Below are 18,804 nucleotides of genomic sequence, written 5' to 3'. Positions count from 1 at the left end.
TATCCTGGCTGTAGCTTGGCCACGCATTTGAGGTTTTAAAATTACTTAGCACTAATGGTCACCATGAGAAGCCGGTGTATCTTGTTCAAGACCCATCTCAGTAAGAGTCAAGGTCACACTTGAGGGACATTTTGTTGAATTCCTTGTAATTTTTTGGCTTTTGCTGGCTAAATCTTTGCCCTCCTTTTGGGAATTTTAAAAACACATGGCACAAATGCCCTCCATGAGTAGAATGCCTGTAGCTTGAAAAAAGCCAATAAACAATGAGTTCCATATTCATAAAAACACTGGGGGATATTTGATTCAACAACCTTTCATAGAACTGTTTCATCATTTTTATTCAGTAATGGGCTTGACAGCATATATATAATTCCTCTTGTCTCTCTGTATGCCTATCCATCACTAATCCTATTATCCAAAACTTGACTACCAAAGAGTCAAACAACCCTATTTGTGCCATATTGTGTAAGCATCAACTACAATAAATCTCTTCTGTTTAGGGCTTCTTTACCCTCCTCGGACCTTGAAATGCAGATTTTCTATGTAATGGCATGATGCTGAAAAACACTCGCTGAAAGGCAGCTAAATTTAAACCACAGGAGACTATGACAACCTCTTGTGCAATGAACCATTTTGTAGGATTTATGTTCTAGAGAGCTCCAGAGCAAACCGCATCAATAATGCCGCCCCAAGACTTCCCTAAATGCCACAGAGGACAAGGATGTTTGTAATCAATCCTGTGAACAGTTACTGTCGGATGGTAGCTTGCAAGCAAAACGTTGAAGGAACTGCAATGCCGAGGTAAAGTGTCTGCAATGCCGAGGTAAAGTGTCTGCAATGCCGAGGTAAAGGTGTCTGCAATGCCAAGGTAAAGGTGTCTGCAATGCCAAGGTACCAAGGTAAAGGTGTCTGCAATGCCGAGGTAAAGTGTGTGCAAGGCCGAGGTAAAGGTGTCTGCAATGCCAAGGTAACGATGTCTGCAATGCCGAGGTAAAGGTGTCTGCAATAGCATTCTCTTCCATTCAAGCTTCAAAGTATCTTAACAGAATTACATAAGTCTGGTGCAAATTACCTAGGAAGAAATTAAACAAACTGGACACAATTTTAAACTATTTAATTAAATAGCAAGAACAATAAATCCATGACATTTATTACCCAACATACAGCCAATGCAAGTTTAAACATGATTACAATGTCAGCATAGATATTGTGATTCAAATAACGTTAATGTTGAGTGGTAAATTGTGTATAGTAAAGCATCAGATCGAATGCCAAGGACAAATATGAAGATTACTTATACACGTGTAGTTCAGAAGTACTTAGTGTAAACAGGTAAAGCAACATAAAAAAACATCCCTATTCGTGGGAACACTACATGGTTAATACTTGAGATGAAACAAGTTTTTTCCTTCATTCAAATTTTCACTGCAAGCGAAATTATGAAATTTCAACAATACTATTTCCACACGCTGAATTAGAAAAGTGAAGATTATGCAGAAATCAAACCATCAAATGATTAAATGACCTATAAATTGAATGTGCATATTTGGTTTAAGATAAAAATTCATATTATAATTGATTTAAAAAAAAAAATGTTTTTGACTAACAAAAACTGCCTGATCGGCGTTTATATGTAACCATTTACAATTATTGTAATTATCATTTGTTTTCCATCTATAGGATGATTATCATTATGCTTAACAAAAACACTGTTTTAACATTAACATGGTTATCACAGACTAAATAAAACACAATAATGATAATATATTGTGTATTGTTCTTGAATAGTTCATTGTCTGACTATTAAACACATCCAACATAATACATTAAAAAAAAATCATAACAGTTCATAATAACAAAATAAAACCAGTGTAACTTGCAATTAATCATAGCAAAAAAACTACTTTATGTTTTATAATAACAGAATAAAACAAGGGCAACTTGTAATTCATTGTTAAAATAATAATTATGGTATGTTTTATAATAACAGAATACAAGGGCAACTTGCAATTAATCATTGGAAATAAATACTACTGTACGTTTATTATTACCAATAAAAAATGGCAACTTGCAAATTCCATGGATGTTTATTTTGATGCCTAAATTGACAATATGTAACATGTTGGATGTCTTATCCAAATCAATTAAAATTACATGTGTATCATACAAGATTAGGTTGAAACAAATTAAATCCAAGTACATTATAATCCATTTTTTTTTCATAAAAAATGGAATAATTGAAAGCATTAATTTTACTACAGATCATTTTAAAACATATATCTTTAATTGTATAAATAGAGACTATTTTATAACACATTATATAAAAACATGTGTCTTTAATTGTTTGAATCGAGACTACATGTAGCTTGCAGCATAATAATTATAATTACAACGGGCGATAACTATACAATATTTAAGTTGGAGTTATATATATTCGTATAACTTGTCAGGAAAGGGCAAATTGTCACTGTAAGAGTATGAAAACATTTTGAGGGGCCCTAATGAACAATCCTGATATTTATCATGAAACAAAAAACATAAAACACCAATGAACTTGACAATAATGCTATGAATCATACTGTTATCATTACAGTCAATGAAATATGAACTTGCGTATTTGATCACTTCTTAAAAAATTACACTTTTACATGTGTGTAAGTTTGAGGTATGAAGTAAGACGCCAACACCAAAGGGTACAAACATAAATGAAACGTGCAGTTTCGTATCAAAGCTGCGAAAAAGTTGCGAAACATTTCTCATACTTTTTCATGTATATGCATCTTCCAGTACAAATAGAAGTTGCAGTTGGACTTAAAGCTGCACTCTCACAGATATACCATTTTTACAACTTTTTTATTTTTTGTCTTGGAAAGAGCAAATTTTTGCATAATTATCTGCAAACCAATGTTAAAAGATGGCTGACATAAAATCAGATCATAGATTTTCATATTTCCGTTCAAAAATTAATGTTTTATGGCTAAAACCATTACTAACAGTTTAATGAAAATGCAAGAACATCAATTTTTGAACTTAAATATAAAAATCTGCGATCTATTTTTATGTCATTAGTTAATATAACTGGTTTACGTACAAAATATATACCCATGTATTATATTCACTGGCCTAATAAGACCAAATTTAATAACGTGATGTCCTGTAATAATGATAAAATATAAAATAATATTGCTACTTATTTATCATTCGCTACGGATAAAAAAAATGTTGCTTAGCATAATTAACATGTCTAAATACATTTCATGTATAGTTATAGTTCATACGTTTCTCCTTAAGATTAATTGTTGTAAAAATTATCTCATATTTATTTCATATCTATATTTCACTCTATTTTGTTGTCATTAAATGCCATCTAGTATGTTGTTTGTGTACTGGCAATGTTCTAATTGAATTTTTAATAAAACTTTGACTTGACTTGGTTTCCATGGATTTTTTCAAAAATTGGCTCATTCCAAGACATAAAATAAAAAGTTGTCAGAACGTTCAATCTGTGAGAGTGCAGCTTTAAATTTCATTTGCCCAACACTGAATGTGTAGGCTGATTTTGCATACTTCATAACCAATGTGTTTATGTTAAAATGTGATAAATGAAAGCTAGTTTTGTACAGAATTACTCAAACCTGTTTGACCAAGATCACACATTTTTATGTTCTCTCAACTCTGGCCAGAAGTTGAAATATATTGATTCTAACCATAATATGACGCAATCTATGAAAACCAGGACATAGGTGAAAATGATGAAAAATCAAGGCGTTTTAAAACACTGATTTTTTATAAGTGTCACTTTGGTTTTATTTAACTATTTCTTTGTTATCCTTAAACATTCTGCGTGTGGAATCATAAGCATAACGTCATTTTCACCTGTGGCCTGGTTTTTGTGATTGGTTCACATACCTGAATCTCATACTTCCAAAAGTTATTTACACGCATGTAACCGTACAATTGGCAACCGCTGTAGTATCAATATACATGTACATTTTTATTCTTAATTCTACAGTTTGATAACCATCGTCTTCCAAATGTAAAATTATGAAAATGTTTAATGGCACTTAAAGCATATACTGGACATCGTTGATTAACTCAGCTACATATGAAGTGCTTTTATTTTTACTTCATTTATAATACAGTCGAACCCCTTTGGCTCAAAGTCCTAGGGACCAGTGAAATAATTTCGAGCCAAGTGGGAATGTTTACATTCAGTATGTAGAAATCGGTCCTTAACATCCAGTTCGAGCCAACGGGGAATTCGAGCCAACAGGGTTCGACTGTATACCAAGTTAGCAACTATTTACATAAGTCAAGGGGATAGAACTAAGTGTATAATCAACAAAGGCGTTGAAGCTGTTGAATACGAAGATGAGAGCCGTTCTTTGGTCAAGGTTTGAAGCTCAGAAAAATAAGAATAGTTCCAATACTTTCTTGTAATCTTATCATACAATTTCATGTAGATAAACACATTGTCCATGGCCTCAGCATTGAGAACGATGTCACTGTGTGTACAAATCTTCAAAGTAATGCAAGATTTAACTGAAGGAGTTTTCCACACTACACAGCAATCAATTTGGAATTGCTAATACTTGTTGAAGTACACATCTGCTAAAATTCTTCTTGAGAAGTTATCCTTTCTATCAGAATTCCTCTGCCCAGGGATTTTGTTCGAGATAGTGTTCGATGACCTCTTTCATGGCAAGGTTGGGTATAAGCTGTGATTGGTTAAGATCTGTGCGTGTGACTGGGTCAAAGTGGCCTACTCTCTGAAATAAGACAGAAAAATTAGGATTTGTGTTCTACGCTATTGTACATATTTATCATAAACGAACGCACACTTATCACAAAGTATTTTCATTGGATTAAGGTATTTGATGGTGTGAAAAGATATATCTGTCTTTAGCGATGAAGTACATCAGTTTTTAAAATTCAATGCGTTGTCCACAACGATATCAATTTTATGAAAGTTTTTGACAATTTTCTCTATTTTTTGCAGTTGTATCATCTGAAGTCAAGTCCCTTAAACAGTTTAACTGGTATGCTGTCAATTTCTTAGGAGATATCATACTCCACTGGGAATTAAACTTATCATCTCCAAAAACTTTTTCGGATATCCACGTGAAGAGATATGTGTACCATCCGTATGTATGATTGGGCAAAATGTTACCTGTAAATGTTCAAGAATGTCTTTTTTGTCGTATGTAATTCCACTCGGCGTTATCACAGGATCGCGCATTAACTCAAAACTGATACGTCCACACAGACAGTCAGGAACGTCCCTCTTCTGGTAAAACAATGCAGTTTGGTTAGTTTCCCAGGTGAAATATATATACCAGTTATTTCCTAATCAATAAAAGAACTATCTTGTGGTTGAAAGACCAAAAAGTTATTAAGTAACATATTTAAAGGCCTAGTTTAAGGAATGTTTGGCATGACAATCCCCTGCTGTGTATCTCCTGATAATTGCACTAATGTCACAGAAGGGGCCAATTTCCTGTTTATTCGTTTATTGGCTAAGGGCCATTTAGGGTTCATTTCCATAATAAAACGTCCAAAACTGCACAGCAGGATAATCAGATTTTAGATCTGATAAGATTAAGACAATTAGGCAATTAGATTAAGATCAATACACAGAGGTTGACATGTACAATAAACAGTTTTGAGGGGGGGGGGGGGGGGGTCACTTATAGAAGGATTAAACTAGGCCTCTAAGACAGAATTGGATTTGTATACCTAATTATTATGTACTAGTCATAATCTATCAATGGTTTACACATTTACTAAGGGTACCAACAAGAGGTGCAAAGAATATGAAAATGCTCTTCTTTTTAGGGGTTTTAAGGTGCATATCTTGACATTTATTAATGTCAGAGATATGTGGGCTTTACATTTATTTTCATAGTGTCTCTGGCAACATCCAATCCAATCAATCCACTGTCAAGCTTTTTGGCAACCAATAAGAATTAAAAAATTATATTTAAACTTTCATTATGCTATGGCCAAAAGGTTTATTGTTTAGTTTCCTATTTGAGCCAAATTTGGTGGATGATTTAGGGGAGAATTGTTTAAAAATAAAAAATTAAGGTCAACTACAAATACCTATTAATTATGTAAAACACAGTTTAATAAATTTGTTCATAAACCAATAAATGTGTACATTATGTGTAAATTATTTTACATACATATAATATAATTGCATAAATGGCTTCAGTTTTGAATTTATATGAAAAAAACAAACTCATTCCCAACCCAGTCTGTTAAATAACTGAAAACTTTAGATTTATTTACTTCGCCTACAGTACCTGTCTTTTTTCTTCCACCTGAGCAAACAAGTCGTTAACCTCGGCCACTCTTCGATCCTGGAATAAAAAGTAAAACCAAGATATACATGTTAGACATATATACATTTATCTTCACACTTGAACCATTTACCGAAAGAAAGGTTCTTACTTAAATCTGAACAGTGCGAGTTCAAACAGCAATTTTTAGAAGAATAGTATATAAGAATATGTGAGTATATCATTCTTTATTTAATATGAAATTGTCAAAAGTGTAAGTCCATGAGGGAATGCTGTAAATTGTCAAATGATTTTGTTTTGCACAAATACTTTAGTGAATTAGTCTCCATAGCTTTATACGGTCAAAACTGGCATTTACATAAATATGGAATTAGCTTTAATAACTTAAGCCATCTATCAAAGCGTCAAAATGCCACAGGTAGAGATTTTAACAAGATAAAGGCAAAAATGGTTCTCACCCACATTTATTTTAAGCCTTGAACAATCTAATATTTAACTGGGGCGACCACTCTTTCCTCTCTTTTTTTCGTTGTGTAATGTTTCAGATGTAATTTATCATTGTTACACAACCACTTTTTTGATGTGAAGTCATTATTTTTTGGCTTTATACCCATTTTAAAGATGAAGGTAAATTTCCCCCTTTTAAGCTCCTAAATTCCTCTTAATATAATGCATAGATAATGTAGTGGGGTCAACCATAATGCAGCCAGTGGGAGCGGGCCAACCTTACAACTCTTACCCACCCACCAATTCTATTAGAATATGTTACCTGTTCTTCTTCAAAAGTCCTTATGCTTTTATCACATTCATCATTCGACAGTCCCTCTTGCTCAGCACTCTCCATAACAGTCAAGCGACGCCTTCAAAACAAATATGTACAATTTAAATAACAGATGAATTTATGATAATAAAAAGTCGCTATAAAATGAGCAGCTGAAATCGGTATTCTTTACAATAAAAATAGTTAAACCATTTTTACTCTGCAGTTTATCTTGAACTTTTTATTACAATGTCCAAATAAGTCTGCAATGCTCTTGTAGACAATAAACAAACAAGTGAGTCACACAGTGAATGCTCATCAACTTTTTATAGTTGAGCAAGGGGCATCACTCACCAATCATATAAAGCCAGAGCCTTGTTATACACATGCGCATTGCCTCTGGCTAAAGGAGAACCAAGTTATATTCAATATCTTGGAACGGTTTTTGAGTAATGGCAAAGTCTTTGAATGCCAACAATGACACCAAGGCAATCAAATTTGATTGGCAATCATATCTACATAAACTTACTTCTTCGAAAAACAGATTAAAAAAATAAATATACCTAACACCTAATAACATACAATTACCTTACACAAGTCATGATAATACAGACCATATGGGGATTCTGCATTTTGCACTGAATTGCTACACAAGTCTATACACATCTAGATACATGAAATTAAAATCGCAATTTAGTTTTTATGAATCTGGAGCTGAACTATCCAGTTGAAACTAGGCAGTGTAAAATGTGGAAGCAGGAGGTATTCATGACCATACCTTTCCATATCTTCGCGTATGAGCTTGTTCAGGTATGACTGCAATTCTATCTCCTGTTGGATTCGCTTTTCTTCCAGCTGGTTCCACCGTTTCCGCTTAGCATGTCGTAATGCACTTGTGATGTCATCTCCAAAGTTTTTCTTGGCATCTTTTGCAAGGTCATGGGCTAAAAAGAAAGCCGACTACCATAAAGGTGGTGAAAAACATGGATCAACTGGTTTTCATGTTTTTATAGCTGTTTCCTGGCTATGTTCCAACTATGCAAAAAATATGTATTTTTCACCAATTAAAATGTAAACGTTCTAGCTTACAAACTTATATAATAAACTCACATTAATAGACAAATTGATCGCTACATTCCTTACTGTAATTTTCTAATATTTTTACCAATTTCTAACGAATAAACATGTGCAAGTGAAACTTCAGAAAGGTATGATGAGCCATCTTACTGTAGCCAACAAGAGCACTGAACAAATAACATGTATTAATATAGGATGGACTTTTCTATTCTTAATACTGAAAACAGGAAATAAATTAATTCAAATTTAAATATGTTTAAGTGTGTGTACTACTATTAAGAGTGTTATACTCAGGGCTTCCATTAAAGGAAGTTTGGAAGTACATAACTCCCTAGAAATGGGTTAAAACTTCCAAAATTGATTCCTTGGAAGTACAAAAACTTCCATAATTTTGAAAAAAACTTCCTAAGTAGAAAGATTGGAAGTTCAAAATATCAAGACAATGTGTCAATATTACTTTTATAGTCACACTTTTAATCAGTCTTTAAGTAAAATGAATTATTATAGTATAAGTCATTGAATTTGGTATGTTAAGGTTGCAATTTATATGTATTTTAACATACTAGTTGAAAAAGAGTGGAAAAAGATATCGTTTTCGGGAGACTTAAACTTTCACATTTCAGTGAAAAACTTCCAAAATTGATGGACAGGAAGTTTATACTTCCAGTTTCAAATTCTTAATGGAAGCCCTGTTATGCTTCATATGTATATACTACTGCATCATCATCATCATCATCATCATCATCATCATCATCATACACTGAATTGTTTTCCTGCTAAATGTTTTGCTCAGGATATATGACTTTAAAACTGCAATGTCACATTATTTTTTTGTCTTAGAATCAGCTCATTTTGACTCACAAGAAAAAAGATCTCAAAAGTTTGGGAAAACTGCTGAAAATTTTATTTTTCTTAAAGCGTTGGTAAAGCTTTTAGCTTTAAAACTTCTATTTTCGAACATAAATAAAAAATCTTTGATCTGCTATTTTGTCAGCAGTCTCATATCACTAGTTGTCAGACATTTACCTACACAACATTGGCTCAATCCAAGACAAAACATAAAAAAGGTTGTCAAACTGGTAAATCTGTGAGATTGCAGCTTTTAAATATGCATTCAAGCAGATTTCAAAATGAACCGATGCATTTGTATAACAATTTTGATTATTTTCATAAAAGTCAAAAACGAAACCAATATCTATATTAATTCAGTGTTGTTATTTTATTCTAGCACAATCCATTGATTGTGGGGTAGTAGTTTGATGGTAATCATACTAAAATCATTTATTTACTGTTCAAATTACAAATTTACAACATTTATTACCCCTTTTTAAAGATGCAATTGCCTCATCGTGATGTAATTGCTCAGTGAGCGCCAGACCCATGAAGTAGTGTCCCTTTATAAGTAATTTGTCGAGCTCCAGCGATCGGCGACAATCTTGTACAGCATTCTCCCACTGTTTCAGCTTTATGTAGCAGAGTGCCCGGTTTGTAAAGTATGTCGCAGTGTAGGGGTTCTTAACCTGAATTGAAGGAATAGAATAAACATTTTGATTACCGGTATAATTATTTTTTTCATTACTAAAAAGGGGGAACTTGATGATTATGTTGAGCATACGATGTTACAAATAACTTAGAAGCGAAACATTAAACAAATTCGCAATATCTAGTCTAAACGTATACTTGTCATCTAGTACTACATGGACTTGTTGTGTTATTTTCTGAGAAAGTAAAATCCACATAAGCTAGGATGCATTAAGTCTTAGGAATTATACCGAGAAAAACATCCATATTATTTGAGTCTTAATAGGATTGTACTTACTAACAAGCACCCAAGCATGAAAAGTATAAACAACAAGTTTGTCTTTTAGACAAGCACCCAAGCATGAAAAGTATAAACAACAAGTTTGTCTTTTGAAAAAAAAATCATGAATTCATTGATAAAGCCTCCCATAAGAAAAAAAACCTGGGCGCCCCTGATCCTAGTGTTATCAGGTATTTGATATTTATAAATTATCAGTAATGTATTTTTAAACAAAAAATTAACAGTACCTAATACGACTAAAGCTAACCTGTTTGTTACCCATCAAATAGCCAGAACAGCCTGTTGTCATATTTTTTTTTCACTTTCAATTATGTGAAAAAAAAATGAAAATAACATACAAATGGCAGATTTTTTTTTTACAATTGTTTCCCCACTAATGTTATGCTTTTAGCTATAACTGGTAATTCTGTGTCCTAACCCCTTACCTAGCCACAATAATGCAGGTTAACGGAACTTTTTAACATTTGGACATTCATCATGTTATCTAGCATAGAGTTGTCAAAACAAAAATCAGACTCTGAAGCTGCTGTTTATGTATAGTAAGAATCTTAACATTAAACAACCATAGGTTTTACGAATAATTAACAATTTCAGATTTTTTTTTCCTTAAGATGAATTTCATTAAGAAAACAAATGCATTTGAAATATTTTAGCGTTCTTTATTATTTATTGTATCTTTGAAAAGATGCACAAACAAATAACTGATAAACACATCCTGTATTAAGAAAAATCTGCCGACATACTTACGATAGCTTTTGAATAACAGCCTATGGCTTCATCAAATTTTCTTGCAGAGAAAAGCCGGTTTCCCTGCTCTTTCAAATCTGTGTCTGTCATTGTAATTTCGTTGCAATACTGAACTTTGTCAAAAAAAATATCAAGACAAGATGAGGGATCAGCTATTAATATAAATGAATGAAGCTAACAATAATGATAAAACAGTTTGTAAGATATTGTAAGATACTGGGATGTATAAGAAATGTTTTTTCTACTTCAAGCTTATCATGTCTGTCATAGAGATAATGAAGGTTAATACATCAAAAGTATTTTTAAAAGCTAGTCCCCAATGAAGGGAAATCACTCTGCAGGTGTTAAATTAAAAATCAACAAAGAAAAATGACAGAAATTGTTTTGAGGCATAGCGCTGTTCAGAAGAGGTTTATCACGTTTTGTTTTGTTTATCAAATGTCCTTATATGATATGCTTTTCCGGCTATTTGTGGAGGCTTAAGTTTAGACTCGTAATTCGGTCAAATTTGTTAAATAATTTTTTTTTTCAAGGAGCAGTCAACAGTTTTTGCAGTTTATTTTGCAAATCAAAATATATTAGGCAAAACGGCGCACGACATGTCGTCAAAAGACACATCTCCAAAGTCGAACGAGTGCCCAGAATAAGATAATAGATCCATTATGAAGATTTGGTGATGAATAGCGATAGTTGAATAGTGATTGTTATTGATAGTTGAATAATGTCAGATTGTTACAAATTATGTTTGTCAAGGAGACTCTATGGGGCACAATGTACAACAACTGCGATGTTTCTATACTCTCAATTTATTACTGCAAATTAATACATTTACCTATATATAGTTGATATATTGTCTTTGAGCATGCATATTATATTCACAACTTAAAAATGAATGCCAGAACCGTGATTATGGGAGAAATTTCCCTATTTAGAGAAATTCATCATCTCCAAACTCATGTCTGCTAGCCTAGCTGTATTCAACTGCCAAGTTGTTACAATCATGTCACAATGAATATGTGTTTCATTAACTGTTTAATTAAACCTTTATAAATAAATTAATTTATAAATGTTATTTGTTTCTTTTATAGTATTGGCGGCTCTGAGGCATTTTACAATGAGGCAATAGAGCAGGCAGCCAACTTCAACCTGCGTATGAAGAATGACAGGAAGATGCGGCTGCCTTTCTTGGACTCTCAAACTGGAGTGGCCCAAAGTCACACTGATCTGTGGCATTCTTACCGTCACAGAAGACCAGGTTGAGATTGAATGTGTTGTGTTTTTTATTGCTTTTTTTTAACATTTTATTTTATGGTGATGATGATGATGATGATATGATGATGATGATGATGATGATGATGATGATGAAGATGATGATGAAGATGATGATGATGAAGATGATGATGAAAATGATGATGAAGATGATGATGATGAAGATGATGATGATGATGATGATGATGATGATGATGATGATGTGCACCTTCCTGCCTTCATAGAATTAAATAAATAATAAATATTTCTTTTGTTTTTATTAATAAAGAATATTTGTTTTCTGTAACATACTGAAAAAAGGTTTCTGTAAACATCATGAACAATCAATGAGTTTTATTTCGAGTGAACAGTTTGGACACGACTAAAACATTTTTATTAGAACAGGCTAGAGATCACTGAATCTGATTGTTCAATTTTTGCTCAATAAAAACTTTTCAGTTATTGGTAAAAAGTTTGGGTCAGTGCATTATACGAAACAGACATTTGAAAAAAAATAGGCCTTAGCACCTTGTCCTTTTTAAAATTTGACTTAAGCCCAAGTGATGATGATGATTTATGCCTAAGTATGTTCCTCATTGCTCTAAACAGTCATTGAAATTAGACTTTTGGATGAACAAGCCCGAATTCATATGCTATAGCTTGGCATCAAATTTTTGAACAAGCCCTGCTTTATAAAATTCAGAATTTGAGCAAGCCCAGAAGACATTTTACCAGTGCAGGGCTTGCGGGCTTGTGTTAATTTCAACCACTGTCTAAAGCTCAAAAACCTTCACTGCTTACATTGAAAATGAAATTTTAAGAATAAAAAACACACACAAATGATACTGTTACATCTTAGGGAAGTACCCTGGCCAGATCTACTCCTATCCTGAGCGGAGATGGAAGAAGAAACGCCATTATTTCCTATTTCCCGAAGAACGAAACAACAAAACAGGAGACATTGAGACGGGTGAAGCAGGTTGGTTGCAAATGATTGTTTATGGGAAGGAAATGTACTACATTAAATTCTATAAATTTATATCGACCTAGAATTATTTTTTGTTTATTTCATGCTTTTCAGTGGGTTATAGAAAAATGACGTTGTATTAAAATATACTATCCTCACTCAAAAACGCTTGAAATCAAGTGTGTGGGCGATATCGATCAAAACATTCGATAAGACAAATGCATTTAATGTAGGGGAGGTAATTCGTCAGTAATTCAATTAATATAAACAAGAAGCCATCGACGACTACGATGCTTTATTTTGTAAAACAACAAAGGAGAAAAGGTTCAAAATACACAAACTGCGATCAAGCACGAGAATATCTAGCATTTATGTGATATGAGCGATTTTTATGCGAGAAATCCCGGAAATCCCTTGCTAGAATTATCCCTGTGTGTAAAACAGAGTGTTTATCAGAAAAAAATCCACTGTTTTTGATATATTTTAAGCCCGATTCCTCTATGATACATCAACGTAAATACACGTAGTGCTTTGGAGATAAATCAATAATGTGATATCTAGTATGACATCATTAACCTTAAGTAATGCAGGATTAGCAAATAAAAAGTGTATTCAATATCATTTTTACTCAGTTTTAGAGCATGAAATAAAAAAATGTTTGTGTCATTTTTGGATAAGAATATATTTCAATGCATGAGCACTAGAAGAAAGTAATTCTCTCATGTGAAAACCATTTGTGAAATATAACTTTGGTGCTCACACGGTGAAAAATGTTGCTGTCTTACACTGAGACAAACTTTTAACCATTGAGACTATATCTCACTCTGTAATATTTCCTCATGGAATACATCTATATAAGTTCCTTCAGTTAACAAACATTGCTAATGTCATAACCAAAATATACTGAACAAAACATCAGTTATATTGATCATTGTAAGGCCAAAAATAAAATTACATCTGGCTTCATTGAAATGCCTGATGAAATGTCAAAAAAAAAAAAATATTGTAAAATACCATAATGTAGAATTAATTTATTTTATGTTTTTACTACATTTCTGCTTTAGTCTTTATTTGACACTTTTTCTCCTAAGTTAATTCCTTAGTACATCATATTTGATTTGTTTCAATTTTTCACCCGGACCAGACTTATTTTTGGTTTTGGCCTAATGCACCAGTCAATTGTAACCACGCCCCCCCCAGGTCCGGGGATAGCTGGGGAAATGGGCGGTGTTTTTACCTTTCAGGTGGCCCTGCAGTGCCGGGTGAATGCGGTGGTCTGTCTTCGCTTTAAATATAGCGGGGAATGGGCCTTACCTAGGGTCCCGGGGGGGGGGGGGGGGGGGGCGTGGTTATAATTGACTGGTGCATAACACATATAAACTGAAGGAACAGATTCAGTGTTAGCATTCTTATTTCTGGTATAGTGTTCAAGATTTGTTTGTAGAGCACTGCATATGTTTGTGTCAATTTGTATGTATATTTAATTTGTTTTAAAGTAGAATGCCAATTTGCTTATTTTTTGGTTCTGTCTGTTGTATTTTAAACTTATGTGACAAATCAAACTTTTGATATTCAATCATTATAAATGTAAAATATTCTACAGTCATGCTGTTATAAATGCATACTTTAAGAATGTAGTAATGCTGTTAACCCCTTACATTTTAAGATCACTGAAAATAAACCTTAAAACTGCACTGTCACAGATTGACCACTTTTATTTTTTGTCTTGGAATGAACAATTTTTTCATTAATGTCTGAGACCAGTGATATAAGACTGCTGAAGAAAGTTCAGATCCCATTTTTCAATTGTTACGTTCAAAAACTGATGTTTTATGGCTAAAAGCGTTTCCAATGCTTTAAGAAATAATGAGTTTTCAATACAACAATTGAGATCTGTCCTTAAGTGAGTTATCTATTATGACTGAATTAAAGGCATTGATGCCAAAATCAGCTGAATCTGAGACAAAAAATAAAATAAAAGTCAATCCAGTTAATCTGTGAGAGTGCAGCTTGATTTTGCTGATAAAAATAATAATTATATGATATGTATGTTATAAAACATCTTGAGGGTTTTTAGTTCAGAGTAACGTTTAAAAATATATGTTCACGTTCATCTTTTTCAAATTCACCCCTCAATTTCTTTGTTTACAATGTGTTGTGATTTGTGTGTTTGTGTGTTAGATAGAAGCCTTCATTAGTTACAGAATCAGTGATTGGCGCGAGTAAACGCCGACCCAGGTCGGCTGATGTCTCAACCCCAGGTATAATGTAACCCATTGTTGCTGAATGCTGCCTTGCATCACTATCCCTTAAGACGCGGCTTAAATAAATTGTTTGTTTCCGGTTTCTGACAAAGCCTTTTTTAAGCTCTACTAGCCAAAGACCAGAAGAGCTTATGACATGACGTGGTGTCTGTTGTCTGTGTGTCTGTCTGACGGTCAATAAATAATTGCTTGTAAACTTGATACAGTGTTCAGTTTTGATTGCATCTCAATCAAACATATATATCTCAATCAAACTTATACAGTAGCTCGCTATCAATAAAAACTTGGTTCCTTTTTCAATCCAGCCAGATCAACCCATGCATGAATAGATTATGGCCTTTTAAATGCTGCAGCTCTTGTAAATGAGTATACTCTAAGGGAGACAACTTGTACAGAGAGATGTGTATTATTGTAGTGTTACTCTCCCTTTGACCTTTGTGAAAAACATTTGTTTCACTGATTGCTTCCATTTGAATGTGGGTTTAGTATGTTGCCTATTACTTTGGATAAGTGCTTTGGATAAAAAAATATTCAAAAAGTCCTGCCATTAGAGCATTGGCCCTCATGAGCCTCTTGATTTATTGTCTACAGACACTTTTTGTTCTTGCCATTTTTTTCTCTTACGGGCATATTTTTAAAATTTCTCCACACACTGACCCTCCTTTTCAGTACCCAGGTTATTGAATCAGAAATAAACAATTTTATTTTTTTGCCGAAGTTGCTTAAGCTTAAGTGACTAAAAAGTTTGCACATTAGAAATAAAATTTATTGTTTTAGTTTTGAAAATTAAAAGGATTTTGTATTGTAGTAAGAATGCTAGTATTTAGAATTTCAGCGCTGTTGTTTTTATTGTCCACATCTTTCTGGGGAGAACTTATTATTTACAGTGTACATGTCAATTCCCTTATGTTATTGAGTTGTCTCTGGGCAATTATGGTCAATGATAAGGCTCCATTCCATGCTTAAACACATACTCTTCCCCCCAAAATAAAAAGAAAAAAAAGAAAAATTGCCCTCATTTAAGGTTTTTATGATTAAGAATCATTGTTTACCTTTCTAGGAACAAACCTGATCTAAGTCTTTCACTTCCGAAGTCTTTCAAAAATTTTTTTTAGCCTTATTGTTCCTTTCTATTTGAAATGAAGTTAAAATAATGCATTTTCCCTATCAAAAAGACCCTTACCTCCTTACAAAATCATTGGAAAAAAAACAATGTATAAGATTTAGAGTCTGGGGATAAGATGTTTAATGTTGTTATGGGTGTCATAGTTTATGTTAGTATGTTTGTTGGATAGACCAACTTATGGAAAATATCACTTAAGCGTAGGGTTTTAGCCAGAAACAACTGTTAATGAAATAAATAATGTAATTGGAAATGTAACTTCTTCTTTAGTTCTATGACAACCAAAAATTTAATATAACAAACAGAAACTTAATCATTAGAATTTCACCTACCGGGGTATATAGAAAGTTGCATACAGGCCCTATGAAAGGTTTCAGATTCACTTTTATCTGCAATGCATTTCTGTGGTCTTTAAATCTACCCTACTTTGAGAAGCTTGGCATTTGGGTGTGCATATAATTTGGCTTTGTTTTAGCTTTAATAGATGAGTAAGTACTAAATGTGTTTTATTATATCTGTTATAGTCTAACACACAATTGATACAAAATTATCATAGGTATTGAAAGGTTTGCTTATCTTACAGTAATGAAAGGTTTACGGAATCCAGTGAACAACTAGATTTTCTTTTAGAAATTAGAATATAAAATATTAGCAAATAAAGCTGCATGAAAACAAATTATATTTCAGGGTGTGTTGCTTGTTGAATTTTCACCTTTTTCCTGGAATTTTTAACAAAATTAATAAATGAGCTATAGTTACAAATTTAGCTAGTTTTTAAATATCTCTAGTATTGAATGAGAAAATTGTTAAATAAATTAACTTTGCTAACGTCTTTATATATAAAAGTAATGTTTTGAAAATATAACTTCTTTATTATTTTAAATAGCTTTATAAATATTACATACATTTCTATTGTCTACAAAACTAATTTTCCACAGATCCAATTTTCAATATGTAACCTTCAACATGTGATTCATTTATAAACTTATTCACTGTCCATTCTCTTATGTTTTCAGACATGCATCAAATAAGCACTGTGGAGAATCCAGCTGCCACGAGTAAAGCCGATGAAGAGATCCCTGATCTTAAAAGTGAGACGAGCAAGGATAAATGGTACGACGAATACGATGAGTATATGGAGCCGCCAGATGCCGGGGAAATGTGCGATGACCAGTCTGATATCTCGGACTTTGAGGATACCTACATTAAGAAGAAAAAACGAAAGGGAAAGGTAAGAAAAACACACAATGTACTTATTCGCAGACTTTCCAGCATTTATACATTTTCGTAAGGCCTCCTTTTTTCCTTCTTTTCGTCAATATTTATTATTATTCTAAACCCTTTAGTGGAAAGTGCTGATTTATAGATCAGGATTTTTTTTGTTAATTTGTTTTACAAGATTACCTTGCGAAACCAAAATGGAGTGTTTTAGTCAATTAAACAATGCTGACCTGTAGTGCCCTGTCTGCCAATATTTAATTCAAAGAACTTTAAACTGTCATACAGAGCTTAGTTTCATCACAGTTTTAATTAAAAAAATATCTAAGGCATTGAATAATGCATGTTGAGATTTAAAAATGTTGAACTGTCCTTATTTTCCTTCAATTCTAGTTGTTATTAGAAATCCTATTTTTCCTGCTTTTCTATGGGACAGGGCTGGAAAACCTGTATTGGTATATGTATGTTCAAAATATTGTAGACCTATGCAACACTACTATGGTAATAAACAGATATGGGGTTCATATTTAATGCGCAAATTAGCCAGTTATCGCAGTGGTTAGCACACACGCTTCTCACCTAGTTGCCCTGGATTTGACTCCTGGCCTGGGCGCATATGAGTTTGGTTTGTGGTCACCAAGCCGGACAAGTGGATTGTCTCCAGGTTCTCCTGTTTCCCCCATAACACAAGACCACACTCTCGCCTAAAATCGTACAAGAGTGATTAATATAATCTTGTAATGACTTGTTTCACCATCATTGTAAAATATAAAAAGTTTAAGACAAAGATCTTAAAATACATGTGCCTAGCCAAATCTATTGTGTCTTTTAAAATATTATTATATTATTTTTTTACGGTGTATTTTAAAATCTTCAACAAAGTGAAATATATTTTGTGTAACAGGGAAGTACTCGTGGGAGGAAGAAGAAGATAGACAAAGAAGAAAAAGAAAAACTTGATGAGGAAAAGGAAAAACCTTATGCTTGTGAAGGTACGGTGATATATATTACATGAATTAGTATAAGGTTAATGATCAGGGGCCTGTTTAACTGAAATATCTGAGTTGTTATCCTTAAGCTGCTTCAGAGTGCTTTGAAACACTATAAAAGTTACGGGCAGAATCTGGACGAAGATATATGTTTGGGGGATAAATGGGGTTATGCCTGGAAATTAAGCCTTACAATCTATGTTGTAACAGGGCCCAGGGGAATGATAGAATCTGAGTGTTTTTATTGGACTGTAAAATTAATTGGTCATTAGAATACTTCCTAAGGG

At 33.0% G+C, this 18,804-nt stretch overlaps 2 protein-coding genes across 7 annotated transcripts in view; one reads left to right on the top strand and one right to left on the bottom strand.

The window, feature by feature from the left end:
- Positions 1-1,099: 1,099 nt before the first annotated feature.
- Positions 1,100-10,930, bottom strand: LOC128205052 (E3 ubiquitin-protein ligase CHIP-like). The gene is made up of 7 exons (XM_052906461.1): positions 10,709-10,930; positions 9,461-9,659; positions 7,841-8,006; positions 7,072-7,162; positions 6,306-6,362; positions 5,171-5,287; positions 1,100-4,769 (listed from the first exon to the last, which is right to left on the bottom strand). The coding sequence occupies exons 1-7, from the start codon at positions 10,796-10,798 to the stop codon at positions 4,644-4,646; spliced, it is 846 nt and encodes a 281-aa protein (XP_052762421.1). The 5' UTR covers positions 10,799-10,930; the 3' UTR covers positions 1,100-4,643.
- A 19-nt stretch (positions 10,931-10,949) lies between these two features.
- The window catches only part of LOC128205015 (zinc finger protein DPF3-like), a 30,368-nt gene continuing 22,513 nt past the window's right edge, over positions 10,950-18,804 (top strand). The window contains exons 1-6 of one of the 6 annotated variants that reach the window (XM_052906419.1): positions 10,950-11,118; positions 11,797-11,963; positions 12,816-12,935; positions 15,128-15,184; positions 17,327-17,541; positions 18,433-18,520. In XM_052906419.1, coding sequence (XP_052762379.1) covers positions 11,078-11,118; positions 11,797-11,963; positions 12,816-12,935; positions 15,128-15,184; positions 17,327-17,541; positions 18,433-18,520 — 688 coding nt within the window. In that variant the 5' untranslated portion in view covers positions 10,950-11,077. Of the gene's footprint in view, positions 11,119-11,796; positions 11,964-12,815; positions 12,936-15,121; positions 15,185-17,326; positions 17,542-18,432; positions 18,521-18,804 lie in introns of all 6 variants that reach the window. The other 5 variants (XM_052906444.1, XM_052906449.1, XM_052906412.1 and 2 more) reach the window with 5 other exon arrangements.

The sequence above is a fragment of the Mya arenaria genome, chromosome 2 (genome assembly GCF_026914265.1).
Source record: "Mya arenaria isolate MELC-2E11 chromosome 2, ASM2691426v1".
NCBI classification, from domain to species: Eukaryota; Metazoa; Mollusca; class Bivalvia; order Myida; family Myidae; genus Mya; species Mya arenaria.
This window is presented reverse-complemented; position numbering and strand designations above follow the sequence as displayed.